This window comes from Perca flavescens, chromosome 15 (assembly GCF_004354835.1).
Source record: "Perca flavescens isolate YP-PL-M2 chromosome 15, PFLA_1.0, whole genome shotgun sequence".
NCBI classification, from domain to species: domain Eukaryota; kingdom Metazoa; phylum Chordata; class Actinopteri; order Perciformes; family Percidae; genus Perca; species Perca flavescens.
Window position 1 is genome coordinate 25,248,681 of NC_041345.1, and position 19,853 is coordinate 25,268,533.

At 41.0% G+C, this 19,853-nt stretch overlaps 1 protein-coding gene across 3 annotated transcripts in view; it reads left to right on the forward strand.

The window, feature by feature from the left end:
• Window positions 1-19,853, forward strand: part of jupb (junction plakoglobin b) — a 150,443-nt gene that overhangs the window by 84,025 nt on the left and 46,565 nt on the right. For 2 of the 3 annotated variants that reach the window (XM_028599042.1, XM_028599040.1), the window contains exons 2-6: window positions 4,966-5,020; window positions 6,164-6,397; window positions 13,672-13,925; window positions 14,022-14,260; window positions 19,151-19,352. In XM_028599042.1, the coding sequence (XP_028454843.1) occupies window positions 5,005-5,020; window positions 6,164-6,397; window positions 13,672-13,925; window positions 14,022-14,260; window positions 19,151-19,352 (945 nt within the window). In that variant the 5' untranslated portion in view covers window positions 4,966-5,004. Of the gene's footprint in view, window positions 1-1,763; window positions 1,792-4,965; window positions 5,021-6,163; window positions 6,398-13,671; window positions 13,926-14,021; window positions 14,261-19,150; window positions 19,353-19,853 lie in introns of those variants that run through there. The other variant, XM_028599041.1, reaches the window with a different exon arrangement.

The following is a 19,853-nucleotide window of genomic DNA, read 5'->3' on the forward strand; positions in this document are numbered from 1 at the left end:
ACACACACACACACACACACACACTCACACACACACACACACACGTGCACGCAGTGGCGCAAAAAGTGGTTATGCGCTGTATGCGGCGCATAGGGGCACAGCCAAAGCGATGGTAAAAAAATTACAAATAAATAAAAAAAAAGATTTAAAGATTATTTTTTACATGTATATTTTGTGCGTTTCCAAATCATTTCTGCATTTCCTCAATGTTACATAACATTGTAGAGGACTAACAGGCTAGAGTAGACGCCCTATCTCATAAGATTCCATCATAGAATGTTGACATAGGCTACTGTAGAAGAGGGAGCGGGGGGGGGCGCTCCAGTGCTCCCTACTATGGCCACGCCAAGACCCGGCGTGGCCATAGTGAAGGGCGGGTCTTGGCGTGACCATAGTAGGATTCGTAATATTGCGAGCAGGGGCGCCGTGAGCGCTGAGCGAGCAGGTACAGTAGTGAGTTGTCTATGGAAAAAGATGGATGAAGCAAAAAAGCTGTCGGGGGCTAAAATAGAAAAAGAAGGTAAAAGAGATGGCATGTCAAGGGATGCAACAGCAGTTAAAGGTCCCATGACATGCTGCTTTTTGGATGTTTTTATATAGGCCTTGGTGGTCCACTAATACTGTATCTTAAGTCTCTTTCTCGAAATTCAGCCTTGGTGCAGAATTACAGCCACTAGAGCCAGTCCCACAATGAGCTTTCCTTAGTGTGTGCCATTTCTTTGTCTGTAGCTATTGAGGAGGAGCAAGGTGGAGGGTGGGGGTGTGGCCTTGACCAACTACCACTTTTTTCGTTTGAAAGCCATGATGTCTCTCTCTCATGGGTGGGCTAAATTCTCTGGGCGGGCAAAACAGAGAAAGGGGAGGAAACCTTCCTCCTCATGACTCCATAAGGAGTAAGATTCCAGATCGGCCCATCTGAGCTTTCATTTTCTCAAAGGCAGAGCAGGATACCCAGGGCTCGGTTTACATCTATCACCATTTCTAGCCACTGTGGGACCAAAGACAGGCTGGGGGAACTCATATTAATGTTAAAAAAACTTATAAAGTGACATTTTCATGCCATGGGACCTTTAAAAAAAAGTGGATGGTGAAAGGCAACAGGTAGAATTTAAAGTGTGACGTCTGTGCTTGGAGGCTTGCAAATATTCATGTTAACAGACTGGCTAAGACTGGGAATGTAGCAGCCAAATGGGGGTTTACGGCTAGCTTAGAATATGCAAAACCGAGGTTGCTATGTACAATAGATGACAGTAATCTGGAAAACATAACTAATGCAATAACTCTGGTTTACCATGGAATCATGCATATATTTTGTTTTACCATTAGCTGTCAGGGTGACATGGAAGCTGTAATTACAGGGTCACATCTCTCTCTCTCTTTAAAGGTCTGTGCTAAGTGGCTCTCCATATTTGTGAATGTAATTTCAACAGCAGCATAACCTTACTGCATAATAGTTGTCTTATCTGATGCCATCACTAGGCTGATTTAAGAATTTAATTTAGGCTGCTATATTTAACAGTGAGTTCAATTCATTCAGGTGTGAGGATGGTGGATCAGGAAAGGCAGGGGAAGGCGACAGGCTAACAAGGCTAACTAAGTGTAGGGGTAGCCACTTGATACCATCAGATTCATTTCTTATTATTAATATGGAAAAACTAATATGGAAAATCAATGACATAATGTTTGTTTGACAATATGTCATAGTGGAGAAGAACACCGGCAAGGAGTGAATGAGACAGACATGAGGTCGGCGATGGCATCAAGTAGAGATGAGACCAGTGATGACATCAGGTAGGAGTTCTGTTAGTTAGACCACACAAAACTAAATGTCCAGTATGGTTTGAAGTTCTGTTGACCAACGTATTCACTGTGTCCTTTGTGGGGAAAGGATAGTGCAGACAGAGATGGAAAATATAACAATTATCCGTTCGTAGTAAATAAATCAGAACGCACATTTAAACATCCGCAATGCATATGCTCGAATGCCATCAATGATGATTTATTTATTGTAATGAAAATACAGTACAAGAAAAAAGTGGGCTACAATAATGTGGTTGTCACAGGGGCAACCAGGGGTGATGATTAGGTTGCCACTTGTCATAATTTGTTTGGGGCAACCGTTAATGTTGAACCTGTATTTATTTATATATATATGGTAGGCCTACAGTGACTGATATACTTTAAAATCGTCAAAATTGTTGCTGCCCTCTGACACTGGGTAGTTGCGCCACTGCACATACGTACACTGATGGCCTCCTCTCATGGCCTTCTGTAGGCTTTGTCACACTCACATAGACACTCATGCAAAACAAATTCAGTCTCTTCAGCTGGCCTCTCTGGCCCCTCTGCTACTTGCCTTTTTGCCTCTGTATGAGTGACCTTGATATTCTGATATCTGTGCTGAGAGAGAGACCCTTCACTTATGTAAAAACATTTTCTCAGAAACGTTAAGTGCTATACAGCTTGTTATGTAGAGTTATACATTTTTATTGCAAAATAACAACGTTTATATTGTAAAATAGTACCATGTTGGGAATTCGTAGGGTACAGATTCAATTATTGGCAAATTATCAAAGATGTTTTATCAATATTAATAAAGTTATGAATATATGTATTCATAACTCCACCAAAATGACAAACAATCTAAACAGGGCACCACCCTGGAAGTCAGGGAACAATAATCAAACTGTGAGTCTATGAGAAACGGTCTCATTTAGGTGATGTTCCCTTTAAAATACAGATCTTAACTTGGTTAATCTATCTGGTATCTTTAAAGGAACATATGGAAGGAATTTGAGCACTGACCTGTGTTCAACCAGCAATTATTACCACAAAATACACAAAACAATCACTGACGACTGCTATTTAAAATCTAGTGGAATTTATTAACTTCAACATTATCAATGGCCAATCAATAATCCTTCGATCAATTAAAACATGCTGTTTTATGGTCCAAGGAGCCAATGTGAGATCAGAGTTCTCGGACCTGTGTCCTTTTTGTGCAGTAACACTTAAGTGTGACTTGCAGTCTGTTGCTGGAAAATGGGTGGTGAACCCTCTTTTCTGAGGCGACATGGATTGGAGTTCTCCATGTAGGCCCTTTCTTTGTCTCAGGCCCATTGTCTCTGACCACATCTTGGCCGGAAATCCCTTGTTTGAAAAAGATAATGTTTAACCCACTACTGGATGGTTCCAACGCCATAATGGTATATTTATTTCCTCAAAACACTCTATACACGCTAAAATGATTGTTTTTTTAAATGCAGTCTGGTTGGTTTAGTGCTAGCGACCTCAGTGCTGTTTCCGGGTAAAGGTCTTAAGCAGGTTTAAAAAAGCTCTCTGTAAGGATCCTTTCCATAATGTTGTCAGACACTTAATACGAATAATAAGCTAAGTGGCAAAAACTTTTAGTGGACAAAATTGACAATGCACATTTAGGGTTACATTGCAGTCTGCGGCTGCCAGTTACAGCATTCATGTTTAATACTGGACCATTTTAAAAGATTGTTGTTCCTATCAGTCAATTACACACAAAAACATAGGAAAATAGGGTCCATGTTGAAAAAAACTAAATTACATTAAGTGGTTAGTCTTAACATTGGCTGTCAAAAACTCAACGTAGGCTATTTCTCTGGGAGGGCTTGCCCGCTTGCCTCGCCCTCAGGGGGAGCCTATGCTTGCAGAAGTAACAAAAGAGGACCTTGAAGGCTGACTATCATCTTTTCTGCCATGGCGAGCCTGCTTCATGTGTGTGTTCATCATCCACTTCTCCGTTATATTTGCTGTCATAGGCGAACAGCGGCCGCACTTAATGCACTCAACAAAGCCGACACATGTTGTCACTTCCCACAACTTGTTTAAAATGGTTCCATACCTCCGACTTTCCTCCAAACTTGCTCAAAGGTAATTCTCCTGTTTTTCTTTTTTTCTTTACATCCTCAAGCTCCATGTTGCACTTAAGCTCCACAATACAGCCCGCAGCCCCGGTGTGATGTGTGCGAGAGGAGGAGACTCCGCGCATGACACATGTTGCATTTTGTAACTGTAGTCCAACTTTTTGGACACATTTGTTACTTTGGCCTAAATATAGCCTATATAGATACTAGTTCTGATTATGGCATAGCTTTCTCCCCACCCAATTAGGCTAAAGTAATGATTAAAAAAAACACAAATGCTTGATCAAGGGCCCGGCCCGAGGATAGTGTAGGAAAATAACGAAGTCGGGCCGGGCTCGGGTCGGGCTCGGGCAGAGAATCTAAACTCTAGCTCACCGTTAACGGTTAACAGAGCTCCCCTCCAGGTAAACACAGGGACCAAACAGCCTCAGAAACTTACGGAGGAGGCCAGTTTGACGATAGGGAATACAGTACCAAGGTTTCTTTCCGGGTTTGGCTACTGGCACCCCAGGGCTGAGTCAGCTAATTGTACAGCTAACTGAGTCAACTAGCAGCTTACTACAGTTAACTGTTAATTTAGCAACAAGAAGCCTAAAGCTAACATTAAGTGTCCAAAACATGTCAATCCGTATCACGCTTTGTATGAGTTGAGTTGAGTTGAGTTGTTTCCTCAACTTGTCAAGTCATGTTGACAAGATCATTCACTTCACCACCCACCCACACACAAGCAATGACCATAACAAGTCTGTAACCTTGGCATTGTAAAATATCTTGGCAGCACTAAAGTGAAGCTATTTAACTTTTTTTTTTGTTTATGACTTGTTTATACTTCGGAAAAATGCCGAGGTCCGGACCTCCGTGCCCTCAATGGTGGGTACGGCCATTACTGACCCCTCTAATGAACTGTGCGGAATATGGGTAAATTCCTGGTGGAATGTGAGAAAAATTAATTCCGTATCATGCTTTGCAGAATATGGTGATTAAAACCTTAATCCTTCAGAAAAGGATTAATTTGAATTTTGTAGGCAATCCTGTTTGAAGACCTAATGCTTCCTCTATTTCCCTGCAGGTCAGAGGTCAGTGAAGGCAGTGGTACCAGTTGGTGGAGATGATGTCCATGCAAAGTAAGTGCTCTCTCTTATTCATATAAGCACATATTAACATTAACGTTTAACGTCTGATGTTCCTTTGCACCTAAACAGCTTACTGTGTTGAATGGAGGTGATAATTATTGGGCTGTCTGATGGCGTTGTTACTGGGTACACCTGGTTGATTCTCACATAGTCTTGCATTGCCAGCCCTATCTCCACAGCGCTGCGGAAAAAGGTCTGGCCCCCCCACACATACACTTCTGGATAGAAGAAAAAAAACCGCTCTGGATTGTTTGCATTTCTTTGAACCAATCACAACCGCTTCGGCAGCACTAATCCCTGGTCACAAAAAAGGGGCATCTGTAAAATAGTCTCAGGAAGGAACTTGTTTTAGTGGAACTTTTGCACCCCGCTAAAAAAAGGCCACATATAATATTAAATGAAGTTAACTGTTCACACAATACTGTAACGTGAGCTATTTAAATTAGCTGGCTACATGGTTAAACGTAATTTGCTCTTACCAGTGTATCGCTGTGTGTATTTTGTCCATAGCATATTCCCATTAGGTCCCAAAATGTCCCAGTTAGAGAGTAAATGTGGTACACATATTCTTTGTAAATCTTTACAATCATTCCCCAAAAGAACCAAGCGGGCCTGCCTTGTGGCACGATGCAAATCTTCTTCAAAACTTGCCAATTCCAGGGTGCTGTTCTCCGAAGTGGCTGGAGTTTAGAACGTAAACACAAAGAAAGTTGAAAGTGAGGGACATTCGGTGGAACTTCCCGGAGCGCCAGAACTATCCAGTAACCATCATAGATTTAGACTAATTCTCGCATAACTCAAACAATAAATTGTTTAAAAGTAGAAATCCTCATGAAAATATCTGCAAACACCTTTTTATTTGCATCTAGGCCAATTTCTGTTTTTGTCATTTTTTTGTGTAAACACTGTATATATTTGTATTAGTAGTAGTGCAAATAAAAAAAACTGTTGCAAAAAAAACCCAGTACTGTTACTGTTGACATCTTCCACATCCCCCCCACTGCTGGAAAAAATCCTAGTGGAAACATTGAGTCTGTTAAGGATATTGAATAAATGCTCAAACAACTTTCTATATAGTAGTATTAGGAGCAGTATTACTAGTATCTTATCTCAGACATGTCTTGTTCCCTGCAGTGAGTGAGGCGAACAGTGTGGTGAAGGTGGCGGAATGGCAGCAGACCTATTACGCCTCAGATTCTGGAATCCAATCAGGAGCCACCACAGTCCTGGACGATGAGAGCAGCACTGAGTACAGCGGCCGTATAAAGTACAATGGTAGTACTACAACCAGTACTAACACTGCTTCTGCTACTGCCACCACTGGGAGAGAAGGAGACACAGCAGCTGGTGGAATAGAGAGCCCCACGGGTGAGACTGTATACAGCACTTTAAAGGAGACCTATTCTATACTGTTTTCAGATTCATACTTGTATTTTGTGAATCTACTAGAACATGTTTACATGCTTTAATGTTAAAAAAACACTTTATTTTTCTCATACTGTCCATGGCTGCTGCACCTGTATTCACCCTCTGTCTGAGACGCTTTGTTGGAGCACCTGTCTCTTTAAGGCCCGCCCCTGAAAAAGCCCAGTCTTCTCTGATTGGTCAGCACTTTTCTGCATGATTGCTGAAATATTTTGTTCCAATGCTCTATGGACTTCTCCCTTGACTGTATGCCTCCGCGTCCCTCCGATTGCCTGCGATCTTCTCCAGACTATACGATATGGTAATGGTAAAATATTTTTAGAAAAAAACTGCTCCTACGGGGCCATAACGTGAGATACAAGGTAATGGAGCCTTTTATACATTGTCGTGTTTCTCAAGAAAACAAGCAATGGACAAATAGAGTCTATAAATGCTTCAGATGTAAAGTTATTCGCTGTCAAAGTGATGGGAGTCAATGGAATGCTAGCAGAAGGGGATGGCTTTTTAGCCTCGAAATCTCCCCATAAGAGGTACGCTTTCCGGATGCTCGCTTACCCCCTTGGGTTTCAGCTACTTGTAGTTATTAGTCGATTAAAATGGAATAAAGCAGCCCTTTCTAGCATAAAAGTCGCAGATTAAAGCTTCCGAACCAAATACTACCCAACCGGATATAATTTCAGCAGTAATGTGACCCGAAATTGGGGAGAAATTGACAGCAATGGCAGCCAAGATTACAGCTTTCTCAAGCATGTAATCATTATATAAAGCATACAGATTTGCACGGCTACATGAACTCACATGCACTAACAGACCGGCTATCAAAACAAAGAATGGAGAAACTCGGATTACAACACAGAGGCTACTTATAGATATGACAGAAAATATGGAAAAGCACAATAGGTTCCCTTTAACGCTAAAGTTGGTAACTTTTAGAAAAACAAGTTTTTGCCATATTTTCTGAAACTTTCATGATATCCTGACAGCAGGACATGAGACAGATAATCATGTTCCTCTGCCTCCTAGTGCTCCTATGGCATTTGCAAGATTTCACCGCACCCAAAGGAAAGCAACCAATTAGAACTGAGGAGTCTCTAACGCAGTGTCAATCACTACTTGTGGGAGGTTCCGATCAAACCGTCCAACTAGGCAGTGCTGATCAAATGTTAATCAAGATTCTGTTACTGCATTGCCTAGTTCTCGCCTCTAATGTTTTCAGTAGGGCTGCAAAAAATGTACTCGTTAACACAAATATGTTTTAACGATGCATGAACACAGGTTCTGTTATGATCGATCATGAAGCCCAGTGTAACTGTAGAGTTCTCTGGTTTATCAGTGAAGTGCACAAACTACACGGCAGATTGGAGTCTCTGAGCGGGTCCAACAGGGTTTGAATGTGCATCGACAGGTTCCCGTTATTAACGTATTTTAAATGAAATATCTGTTTCCTCACTGTGCTGCATTTTTATAAAGAGCGTAGAGGATTGTGATGTTTATTGCAACTTTAGTAACATCTGCTGCCTCGAAACAGCGCCACTTGTTTACGGGAGCCGCTTGGAGACGGTGGGACAACAGTAACCTTCAGTAGTGTAGATTGGCTGTTACTCCCTCTGTGTTGTAATCCGAGCTTCTCCATTCTTTGTTTTGATAGCCGGTCTGTTAGGGCATGTGAGTTCATGTAGCCGTGAAAAAACAGAAATTTCACAGATTAGGGTTCAGTCTGTGAGAGCCATGTAGAGGCAAACCCAGCCCGCTGTTTTTCTTCTTCAGTATTTAACCACTTTAACTGAGGGAAGTAAAAAAATATTTGGTTTCAGAAGTTCATGTGTCTGGTTTGGTTTATTTCCATATCATTCCTTCTTTCTTCACTCCCTTTGTCTTTGTTTCTTCTAACATTCTCATTCTATCTCTCATTCCGTTCATCATCACATGAATAATCTCTATTTTTGTACATCTGTGTTGCTCTTTCTTCTGTATTTATAGTTCTCGTGTTTGCTAAAATAAATGAACTGATGGAATATTATGTAATATATTAGTCAATTTGCCTGTACATTAATAATAATAATTAAAATAGTAATCATAATTTGATTGTTTTTTTTGTTTGCCCATCAATCTGTCTGACACACATTATCCAAGACACCACTGAATGGATTTTTATGAAATGTATAATCAGTTAATTTATTATGTTTAAAATATTCATCAGTTTCTAACATAGAAATTGTTAAGCTTGTTGTGAGTAAATGCAGGTAAATGGTTCAGAAGAAACCATTTTCTGCCATTCATCCGTCTTTACTATAAAACCAACTTTATCTACAGTGTGAGATAATCTATCACAGTCACTCTGTTCCACTCTGCTTCTCACACATCACATGACACCCACGGGAAGAAATTAAAACAAATTACCTCCAGGAAATAATTCATTACAAACATGTTGCCTTACAAACTTTTCTGTCCCACCTGTGCTGTTAGATGAGAGAGCCGGCCGTTTTAAGCTCAGTTTGACAAAGTGATACTTGTACTTTCAAATTAAATACATATTAATAATTCTTATTATATATGGTGTACATAGAAAAATGTCAACTAAATGTAGACCAGAATCAGGTGTTTTGACAAATAAGTACTTACAAGTAATTTGCCTTGGTGGTTGGTGCAAACATAAACAAACACACATATTGAAATACCAAAACAAATATATACAAAATAGCTGTTTAACATAACAGTAATATATGGGCTATAACACCTAGCTATGGGTCAAAAATACAACATCTTAGGTGGTACTTTCCTTCCCTTGTAAACTCCCAGTCCTCTCCACCAGTACTGTACTTAAAGGGTAATTTCAGATTTTTTCAACATGGAGCCTATTTTCCCACAATATTGGTGTCTAAATAGTCTCGCATAGCCAGACCTTCCCCCTGCTGGTTTTGCCACTGACAGACTCAGATTGTTATTCTAAGTGTCTGACAACATTGGAAAGGATCCCTACAGAAAGACCTTTTTGTTAAAGAGTAAAATCCTTTTTGTTTAACCAGAAATAGCTCCATCACTAACCCAACAGACTTTAAATAAACAATACTTTTAGCATGTATAAATCAAGCATATTTCCACATGTTAATCCCTAAATACTCGTTAACAAGGAATCCTTTCCATGATGTTGTCAGACACTTAAAACAATAATCTGAGCATGTTAGTGGCAAAACAAGCACAAATAAAAATCAAGAATAGATGACAGTGACTACAATATTCCAGACCATACAACAAAATAACATAATAGACAATAAACTATAAACCAAATAAACATATATAAATGACAACACAATAAGCCCATCATACATGTCTCTCCCCAGTACAAAGCTTCTTAGGAGCCCTCCAGAAAGCTCCCAATTTTCTAGTATAGACATCCAGTCTGGAAAACCGTTAATAAGACATTTTTTTCAAACGCCGCAACCCTAGCCATTTTACAAGCCCACTTCTGGATTGACGGCACTCCTTCATTCCTCCATCATCTTAAAATAATCTTTCTGGCTATCATTAAACTAGTCTGGACACAGCTTCTTATGTGCTTCTCCATCCGGTTTAGGATTGACACATCTCCCAGAACAAAAATTTTTGGGCTGAATGGAACCCGGGTCCCTTCAATCTGCCATAGGTTATTATGTATCCCGACCTCGACCTTATTACAGGACCACAGGACATGAAGTAATTGGCTGTCCTCTGTCTTACATTTCCAACAATTTGGTGTGTCTTTCAGACCACTTCTAAACAATCTGGAATGAGTCCAATAGAAGCAATGCATATTCTTGAACTGAATGAGGCCCACCCACAAATCGCGTGACATAGTTTTAATATTCCTACACATTCTTTTCCACGCCTCTTCATCCAGTGTAATACTCAGATCCCTTTCCCATGTCCTTTTGAGGGCTGTTCAGGCTCCATCCCCCAGGTTCTGCATAAGCATATGTTTGGGAAAGTTCCAATTAGCTCCTATATATTTGGGTGAGATGGATTTGCCATCAACTGTGATCACATGACCCATAAAAAAATACTTCCTGTTGAACAAACTGGAGCCTTGATAAAATAGCTTCATGGCCTTCTGCAGCAACACATTTTACAGTGACATCAGGGACATGCGCAGATATTTTGGGCAACAGGGGCTCAAGGGAAAAAAATAACCTAATAGTTATTAAATAATTCTTTAATTCAAATTTAAACAAAACATTAAATATATTAACACAACTCTGACTACCTTACCAATGTATTTTATTTCCCTTATGCAGTTGTTTAATACTCAACAGATGAAAATAAAATAAATAAATAATAATCATCAATTCAGACAGAGACTTTTTTCACCAGGCAACAGCAAAGGAAACTATGTCACAATGTGCATGTTTATAGTTTCAAGTATATATTTAGATCAACTGACTGCACCAAGGAGAGGGACTTAGTTTCACTTAAACATTTGTTTATTTTGTAAATGGCAATACATAATTTTAATTATTTTGGTGTTATTGAAATACAGAACACTTCACTCAAATTTTTATACTAAACTGAAAAAAGCTGCTATTTTATTAATTTTACAGGAAAAAGCACTGTACCAATAATGAAAAAAGAAAACACTTTCTCTCGAGGAAGAAAAGAGCAGGTGCTCAAGCCCCTTTTGATGTCTGTGTGCACGTGCCTGAGTGACAGTGTCTTTTCCATATTGTAGTTTCTGCAAGTTGTCATTCAATGGACTGACTCTTATCATATATTTTATAAAAAAAAAAAAAAAAAAAATGGTACAGCTAGGCACATTACTTAGTTTCACATGGCAGGATAAATCCTGCTTGTCTGAGGGACTCAAACACTGGTGGTATGCCACCCACTGCTTCCTTTTTCAGGGGATATTGGCGTTGGCATGGTCTGTCATTAGTTTTGGGGGTGATCACCACTTTTCTGATTAGACCAACATCATTTTTACCTTAAGCCCACAAAGTCATAGGGACTTCTTGTAGCACCCAGCTTTAGCTCCGAAGCATGTGGGCCTGTGTAGAGTCACAAGAGAAGTCAGAGGTCGTTCTCAGTGCTATTGAGGATCTTGGGAGGCAGGTAGCTAGTCTGCAAAGCTAATTAACCTCTTTCATGGCTCAGAAAAAGACAAGGGGGGCTGATAACAGGAGAGAAGCAGGGACAATTCAGGGAAGAGTACCAAGGCAGGCAGTGCTAACATAGACATACTAAAACAGACAAACAAACCCAGGCCTTGCTATTGTTTTACTGCTAGGAGGATGGGCACATTGCCCCATATTGCACTAAAATGGCAAATCCTGCTTTAGGTGCTAAAAAAAAGAAAGCAGAGGAAAAGCAGCATGTGGAAAACACAAACTAGTCACTTACCTTCAAACGACTAACCATTCCTGTTGTGTGAAAACCAATGGCTGAAGAGAGTCGACAATGTCCATCAGACGTAAATAGCAAAGGCAGTCTAGAACATTGAAGTAAAAAAGACATTTGTTTAACTTCCCAAGGGGTTAGTTAGCACCAAGAGTCTAGCTCAAGTGACTATAAAAAGTGAAGTTAACTGTCTACTTGACACAGGTTCACAAGTAACAACAGTCCCCCGGTCATTTTACAAACTGCACTTTTCAGAGGAGATTAATGGCTGTAGCTAATGGTTTTCAGAATGACAAGTCAGTTGTTCTTGAGCAGCCATCTTCATCACCCTTGACGGGTGGCTTGATGGTAAAAGCTGGCTTGGTCGACATTCCCCAGCAGTAATGAGTCTGACCACAATATAGTCATTCCTGCAAAATTGCAGAGATAAGTGCTTACCAGAGCATCTTGTTACAGGAGCACAGCATAGTCAAATCTCAGAATCGCTCCAAATGTGAGCAGAGACTCAACTGTCTAAAAAGCAGAGCTTAAACTTTAACTTTAACTTAAACTCAGATGAAACTAACTTTTAAACAGTGCGCTCGACCAATACACCCACAAGAAATCAAAGCTTTTTGAAAACATATTCAGGATCTTCTTGATACAATTAGAGAGTTATTAGAGAGTTAGAGTCACCGTTTTCAATTTCAATTTAATTTATAGTGTCAAATCATAACAAAAGTTATCTCAGGACACTTTACAGTCCACACTCTAATTTACAGAGACCCAACAATTCCCCCCAAGAGCAAGCATTTGGTGAGACAGTGGCGAGGAAAAATGTCCTTTTAACAGGCAGGTACCTTGGACAGACCCTCTTGGTGGGCGGCCATCTGATGCTTCTGATGGTCAGAAAAAAACAGCCAAGTCTGGTTGTGCATTGACTATAGGCATCTGAATCTTCAAACCATAAAAGATGAATGCTCTCTTAAAGGTTTCTCGGTCCCCCTTGCGTTTTGGTTTGAGGCAGACAAAGCGTCTTTGCTTTGTTTAGTACAGATTAAGCCAGATTGAGCCATATTTAGTGAAATTAGATAATATTTAATGAGGTCCATTCCAACTCAACATTTGTCCTTTCGGGAGCTAATGCAGATGACTTAGTCTATATCCTTGACGTTCCACTTCTGGGAATGCTCCGTTGCCACAATCCACAGGATTTCACTCAGTTAGGCTGGATATCCGATGCTTTGGGCTTCCTTTGTGTTGGCATTTTAAACTCCGGTGGATTTCTGAGGACTATGGTTAACTGCTTCTCAGATCTCTCCAGGGTAAATCCAGACAACTAGCTAGACTATCTTTCCAATCTGAGTTTTCTGTTGCACGACTAAAACAACTTCTGAACGTACACATTCCACCAAAACAAGTTTCTTTCCCGAGCCTATTTTGCAGAGGCACCGCAGCTTTTGTCCGGTGCTTTGTACCACCCAAGACGATTAAAGAAATGCCATTAAACCAGAGCACGTTTTCTTCCCATCCAGGAATGCTTTGTGGAGTAGCCAGACTCTCCTCCAGCGAGCTTTGGAGGAGCGTCTGGCAAAGTCTGGCAAGTTAATTGAAAATTAGACACAATAATACATTCAGATAACACTCATTATAATGTTAGCTGAATGTTGAATTGAACTTCATCTCCCGACTTTAATTGCACATTTAAGCATTACTAAACTAACTCTTTCAAGCTTGTTGTGGCCTATTCTTTGCGTGATCTCTCTTGCTTTGAGACACACACACACGCACACACACACACACACACACACACACTCACACACTTGCAGTCTCATGTTCTATCTCTTTCTCTCTCTATCTACCTATGACAGATTTAGATGCTCAGTACTCTCTAACCCGTGCTCAGCGCGTCAGGGCCGCCATGTTCCCAGAGACCCTAGTGGAGGGGGAGGCGGCCATGCCCGTCCAATCAGATCCTTCACAGCAAAGTAATGTGCAACGACTTGCTGAGCCTTCCCAGCTGCTAAAGACGGCTATAGTCCACCTGATAAACTACCAGGACGATGCCGAGCTGGCCACTAGGGCAGTACCAGAGCTCACCAAGCTGCTAGGGGACGAAGATCCGGTATGCCACTGTCTCACAACTGAATTACTTAGAATTTGCTTACTGAGTTTTCAGACAATAATTCTATTTTACACAGATATTTTCTCTACTCTCCAGGTTGTGGTGAACAAGGCAGCCATGATAGTCAACCAGCTGACACGTAAGGAGGCCAGTCGTCGGGTGCTGGTGCAGTCTTCGGCCATGGTGAGCGCTGTGGTGCGCGCCATGACAACTGCGGTTGACATGGAGACAGCCCGTTGTGCGGCCAGCGTGCTGCACAGCCTGTCGCACCAGAGGGAGGGACTGCTGGCCATATTCAAGTCTGGAGGGATACCTGCACTGGTGCGCATGCTAAGGTAAAAATATTTCCTCTAATACCCTCTACTTCGGGGTGTTGCTTTCAAAAATGGGCTTACACACCCTCAACTGCCCCACCCATGACTGCTGCACCAACATTTGCTGCCCATTCTCAGACAGGTTTGATGAACAATTTAACCATTTTCCAGAATTGATGAACAATTTTCAAAAATCCCTCCAAAGTATCACAAGACAACAATACATTGAGGAACGCCATAGAAAAATCCATGCTGTAATGTTGTATCAAAAACCTTTGGCATTTGGAGATTTAAGAAATTGTCAATATACCTATGGAATCTATACATTCTCTGAATGGCCTAGGGCCCTAGTTTGTGGTTCATGAGGCTGTGCTTAAGGTCACAACAGGTCATTTTATAGAAGTTAAAAAAAATGTTTTCACTAAGACTGTTAAGGGGCCAATAGTATTCAAATACACCATTTTTAGAATAGGTGGAAATAACACATTTATACTGCATGAGAGAAACAGCATGGTTTTTGCTACAAACAACATGGGACCAACATAAAGTGGGCAAGTCTGTAAAGGGGAGACTTGTGGGTACCCATAAAACCCGCTTTCATTCAAATATAGTGGGTTGAAAAGGTTATCTAGTTTTTTTTACGATTATTTTTTCTGAAAGGGGGAGAGAGATGGGGGATGACACGCAGCAAAGGGGCCGCAGGTCGGACTCAAACCTGCACCACTGCAGGACTCAGCCAACATGGGGCGAACGTTCTTACTGGGTGAGCTAGAGGCTTCCCCTAGATTATCTAGTTTAATTTGATAACAGCACCTTTAAAACAAAAACTACAACAGCCTCTTCAAGAATAATGTCGGTGGTCCCATGGGTCTCAATATATACAATAAGACTACCTTATAAAAGGTTTATGAACTGTTTGTAATTAGTTTATTAGGTTGTGAACCCTTTATAAATCATTAATAAGATGTTATAACATATTAAATCAAAATTGGTAACAGTCACCTGTGGCATGCCAAATAGTGAACTCACATTGATCTGTACTCCTAAGCTTCAGATTGGTTACTTAGCTTACTTGGTCTTCTCTATCAGCCAGCATCCTTGGTATCGGTTCATCGAGTTGATTCATCTTGATGTTTCTTGGCATCTCATTTCATGACCTTTTTTTTACAAACATTTATAACTGCTGGTAAAGTGTAAAACCTCACATTTTACAAATGAGTTACTAACATATTTAACTGGCATAAGGTAGCCGTATTGTAAAGTGTGAAAAATACCACTATTTATTTATGTTTTACTAACATTGACAAAAGGGAGCCTCATAGTAAAGTGTAAAACACATCACCATTTATTGTATACTGTTGAGTATGATTAATACTTATATTTACACATAAAATGTGTTGAAAACATAAAATTCAATTATGACATTCAGACTGGAAACGCTTTCCACATATCCTTAAACAAGTGTCTAAGTGGCCCCTCAGGGTGACCAGAGTCAGGCCAGGATTACCATTCAAGAACCATGAGGTGTTCCTCCAACAAACTCTCTGTGCGATTTCCTCTCCGTCAACGGATGTGTCCTTTGATGGTCGCCCAAGCTTTTTCTATATGTTGCGTATGACTGCAGGACTTAGAGCCACAAAGTACCTGCTGTGGTTTATGGTGTATTGTTTGTACCCCATGTTTCTCAACACACTCCTGTATGCCCTCCACTCATCACTTGTTTACACGCACACCAATATTCCACTATTATTCAGAATATGACAATATTCTGATTCTCTGATTATCACGTTAACAGCATATTCCGGTAGGATGTTCCGAATACGGCCTTTTTCCGAATATAACATTTTCCGAATAAGACATGGGATATTCCACTATTATTCGGGTTTTAGAGGCATTCTTTGGACATGTATACAGGTCATCCGGAATATGCATCTCAATCGGGGTTTTCACCGCAAGCTTATGGTCAGCTCTGTGCGTTGCTATGGTTTATGTACACAAATCAACCAGCCAACAGTTTGCAAGGCTGGAGACCCGATAAGAAAGAGAAACACAGCTACTTTTGCTACTTTATCACAGACTTGGATATCAATAGATTTTTGACTATGCATACGCTACGCCAACCCTTTCAAGAAGCTGGTTGAAGGAATGAACGACTAGCCTAGAAAAAGAAAGCACCCCGTCCGATCTGGTGTGACCGGAGAAGCAGAAATCCAAAGTTAGCTAGTGCCCGACGCTAGGTAAGCTAGATAAGATCCGTCTGCAGACAGTTAAGCTAACTAACATTGATGTTAGTTTGGGTGAGAAGAGGTTTTTAAATGGCGCTATGCCATCCGCACGCACTATTTATGGTAGGTGGCGCTATCTGGTGCGGATGGACACGCGTTCACTGGCCAATCAGGATTGGCGTAATGAGATAAGTGCTTCTGAGGGTCGCAGTAAGGCTTGCTCGCCATAGTGAGACATCGAAACGATTATTATGAAAAAGAACTTGGCATATAGCATCTTCAGATGGCCCTGAAAAAAGAGTTATGAAAAGGATTTAGCTCACACAACAAATTTTTGTAGCTAGTGACCAAGACACCAATGTTAGCATATGTCGTCCAAAGTAAATGCTGTCAACTTACAAACAAAAATTTGGCAAACACTGGCCATTAAGTGGTGCTACAAATATGAAAAGTTTATATCTCATGAAGGGCTTATGCGATTGTTATGGAATTTGACATCTTCAGGTGAACCTGTTATGAAATTTGAAGGGTACAATCTAGGGCCACTCCTGAGGCCACACCTACAATGTTGTACTGTCAAAATGGCGTGGCTGGAATTAATGTAAAATTAATGTGGTAAGCTTGCATTTTCAATTTACTACAGACCTTGCCCTTCACACGTTATAATATTTCCTGACGGTTTCCTTACAGCTGTCTCACTTTGGGTTCTACTTTCTCTCGCGTCTATATATGTGAGGCTTGGACCCCGTCATAACTGCTTGCAGTTCAAGTAACTATTACTATTCTAAACTTAGCACAAAAAGTAAGGAAATTTGTATTTGGTAGATTATTTCTCTGTGGTAACCACTGCATGAAAAGTGAAATTTTCGTCCCCGTAAACACCCGTAAACGCCTGGAAATCCCCCTAATTTTCGGCAGTTAACGACAATTTACAGCCTGTGAACGTCGCGTTCGTCTGTGCCACATATTGTCGGAAACGAACCATGACGTATGTGGAGAGCTCCCGCGGAGGTGTGAATGGCTCTAATTAGCATATGAATAGCAGCGACACCGCGCCAGGCCAGAGAATGTCAGAGAATGTCTCACTCAATATTGGATAAAACCACTACTTTTAAACAAGAAAAGTCACTCCTGATTGGTTGGCAGGTCTGTCATGGGTTAGGCTATAGAGAGCCAAAGTCACGCCCTTCTACTTCCGGTCCATGGGACCTTAATTCGGAAAAATATAAACAAGTGTCAATGGAGAAGATAATAATAATTTTTTGATCCTGTTTGAATTGAGCCATGGATTACAAATGTGATGTTCGTCAATTTAAAACATTATTTTTCAGCCGAAGAGAGTCTCCGTTTATTGTTAAACTGTTGAAGTATAAGACTGTTAAAATACTTAATTAGAAAGACTACACACTTCTCTTGGCACCTCCTCATGCTGGTCACCAGCCTGGTCACACACTGCTGTGGGATGGCATCCCATTCTTCAACCAGCATTTGTCGCAAGTCAGCCAACGTGGTTGTGTTGGTCACTCTGGCACAAACAGCACGCCCAAGCTGATCCCACAAGTGTTCAATGGGGTTGAGGTCAGGACTGCTGGCAGGCCGTTCCATCCTCTCCACTCCCACATTCTGGAGGTAGTCTCTGATAAACCCCGCACTGTGCGTTGTCATCTTGGAGGATAGAGTTCGTTCCCAGACTGTGGAGACATGGGATTGCCACTGTTAGCAGAATCTCATCTCTATATCTCTCTGCATTAAGATTGCCTCAAATGATGACAAGCCTCATTTTTTCAGTGAGGCAGATGCCGCCCCACACCATCACACTGCCTCAACCAAAAGGTGTATAGCATAGCATTCTCTGTGTCTTCTCCACACTTTGACCCTATGATCCAACTGCCTTAGGCAGAATCATCAAATCCACCAAACATCAATGTTTTTGCAGCTTTCAACCAATTCTAATGTTATCATCAAGGAAAATAGTTGTTGACTATGTTGTCTTCCAATGACCCAAGTGTGGAACTGGTGACGTCTGTCTCTTTTCAAAGATGCTAATTAGAAATATCCACAAAGTACAGCTGAGGCTTATAGGAATGTGGTTAGTTTTGCAGCTACTTAGTCATAAAGTATTGAAATTTCGACTTGATGACCACACTAGCTATAAGAGGATCAGCGAAGTTCATACAATTCATCCTGAGGGGAATATGAATGTCTCAACCAAAGGTCATGGCAGTCCATATTAAAGTTGCTGAGATACAGTATTTCAGGCTGGACACACCACAAAGTGGTGGACTAACTATAACTATAGTTAGGTTATAAATTCAAAAGGTTGCCGATCCATACTAATGTCCCATTGCTTCACCAGGTGCTGGCATTTCCAAGTTTTTAAAGAACACTCACTAAACACACATACACACGCACGCACACACACACACACACACACACACACACACACACACACACACACACACACACACACACACACACACACACACACACACACACACACACACACTCTCTCTCTCTTCAACTGCTCAATGCTTTTTCACCCCACTTCCTACAACCTTGTGAATTATGAGATATTGGTGGCTGATAGAGGCCAGTAAAGGTCATAGATTGCTTAATGCCCCTTGAAATTTGTTCATTTTATGAAGTCTCTATATCCTTTTCTCTTTCTCTCTTCCTCCTCATGCAGTTCACCGGTGGAATCAGTCTTATTTTATTCCATCACCACCCTCCACAACCTGCTGCTGCACCAAGAGGGGGCCAAGATGGCAGTGCGCCTTGCTGATGGCCTGCAGAGGATGGTTCCCTTACTAAAAAAGAGCAACCCCAAGTTCCTGGCCATCACCACTGACTGTCTGCAGCTCCTGTCATATGGCAACCAGGAGAGCAAGGTGAGGAGAGGACATTAAAGTGTACCTATTATATAGCATTTTCATGACTGCTGCACCTGTATGAGACTGTCTGTTTAAGCCCCCCGTCCAGTCCAGTCTGCTCTGATTGGCGAGCGCACGTCCATGAGTTTCTGAGATATCCGCTGTGTAGATTCACTCCAGACCCTGAGACTGACAGCAACGAAGTATATAGCAGGACTTTTTACTGTGAAAAATCACCAATAAAGGCTTCTAAACCAAATGCTACACAACCGGTTCTAGCAGTTTTAATTTGAAATTAGGGGAAAGATTTGCAACATTGTCCACCAAGATGACAGCTATCTGGCGTTAGCACGCAGCCACTGTTGTTAACAGTAGACACTAATAGAATATAGCATCACTTTCTACTGTCAGCAATCACAGATAAAGGCTTCTAAATCAAATACTAAATAACTGGAAATGTTTCAGAAGTAATGTGACCTGAAATTGGTAAGAAGTGACCAGTATTGGCCGCCAATATTT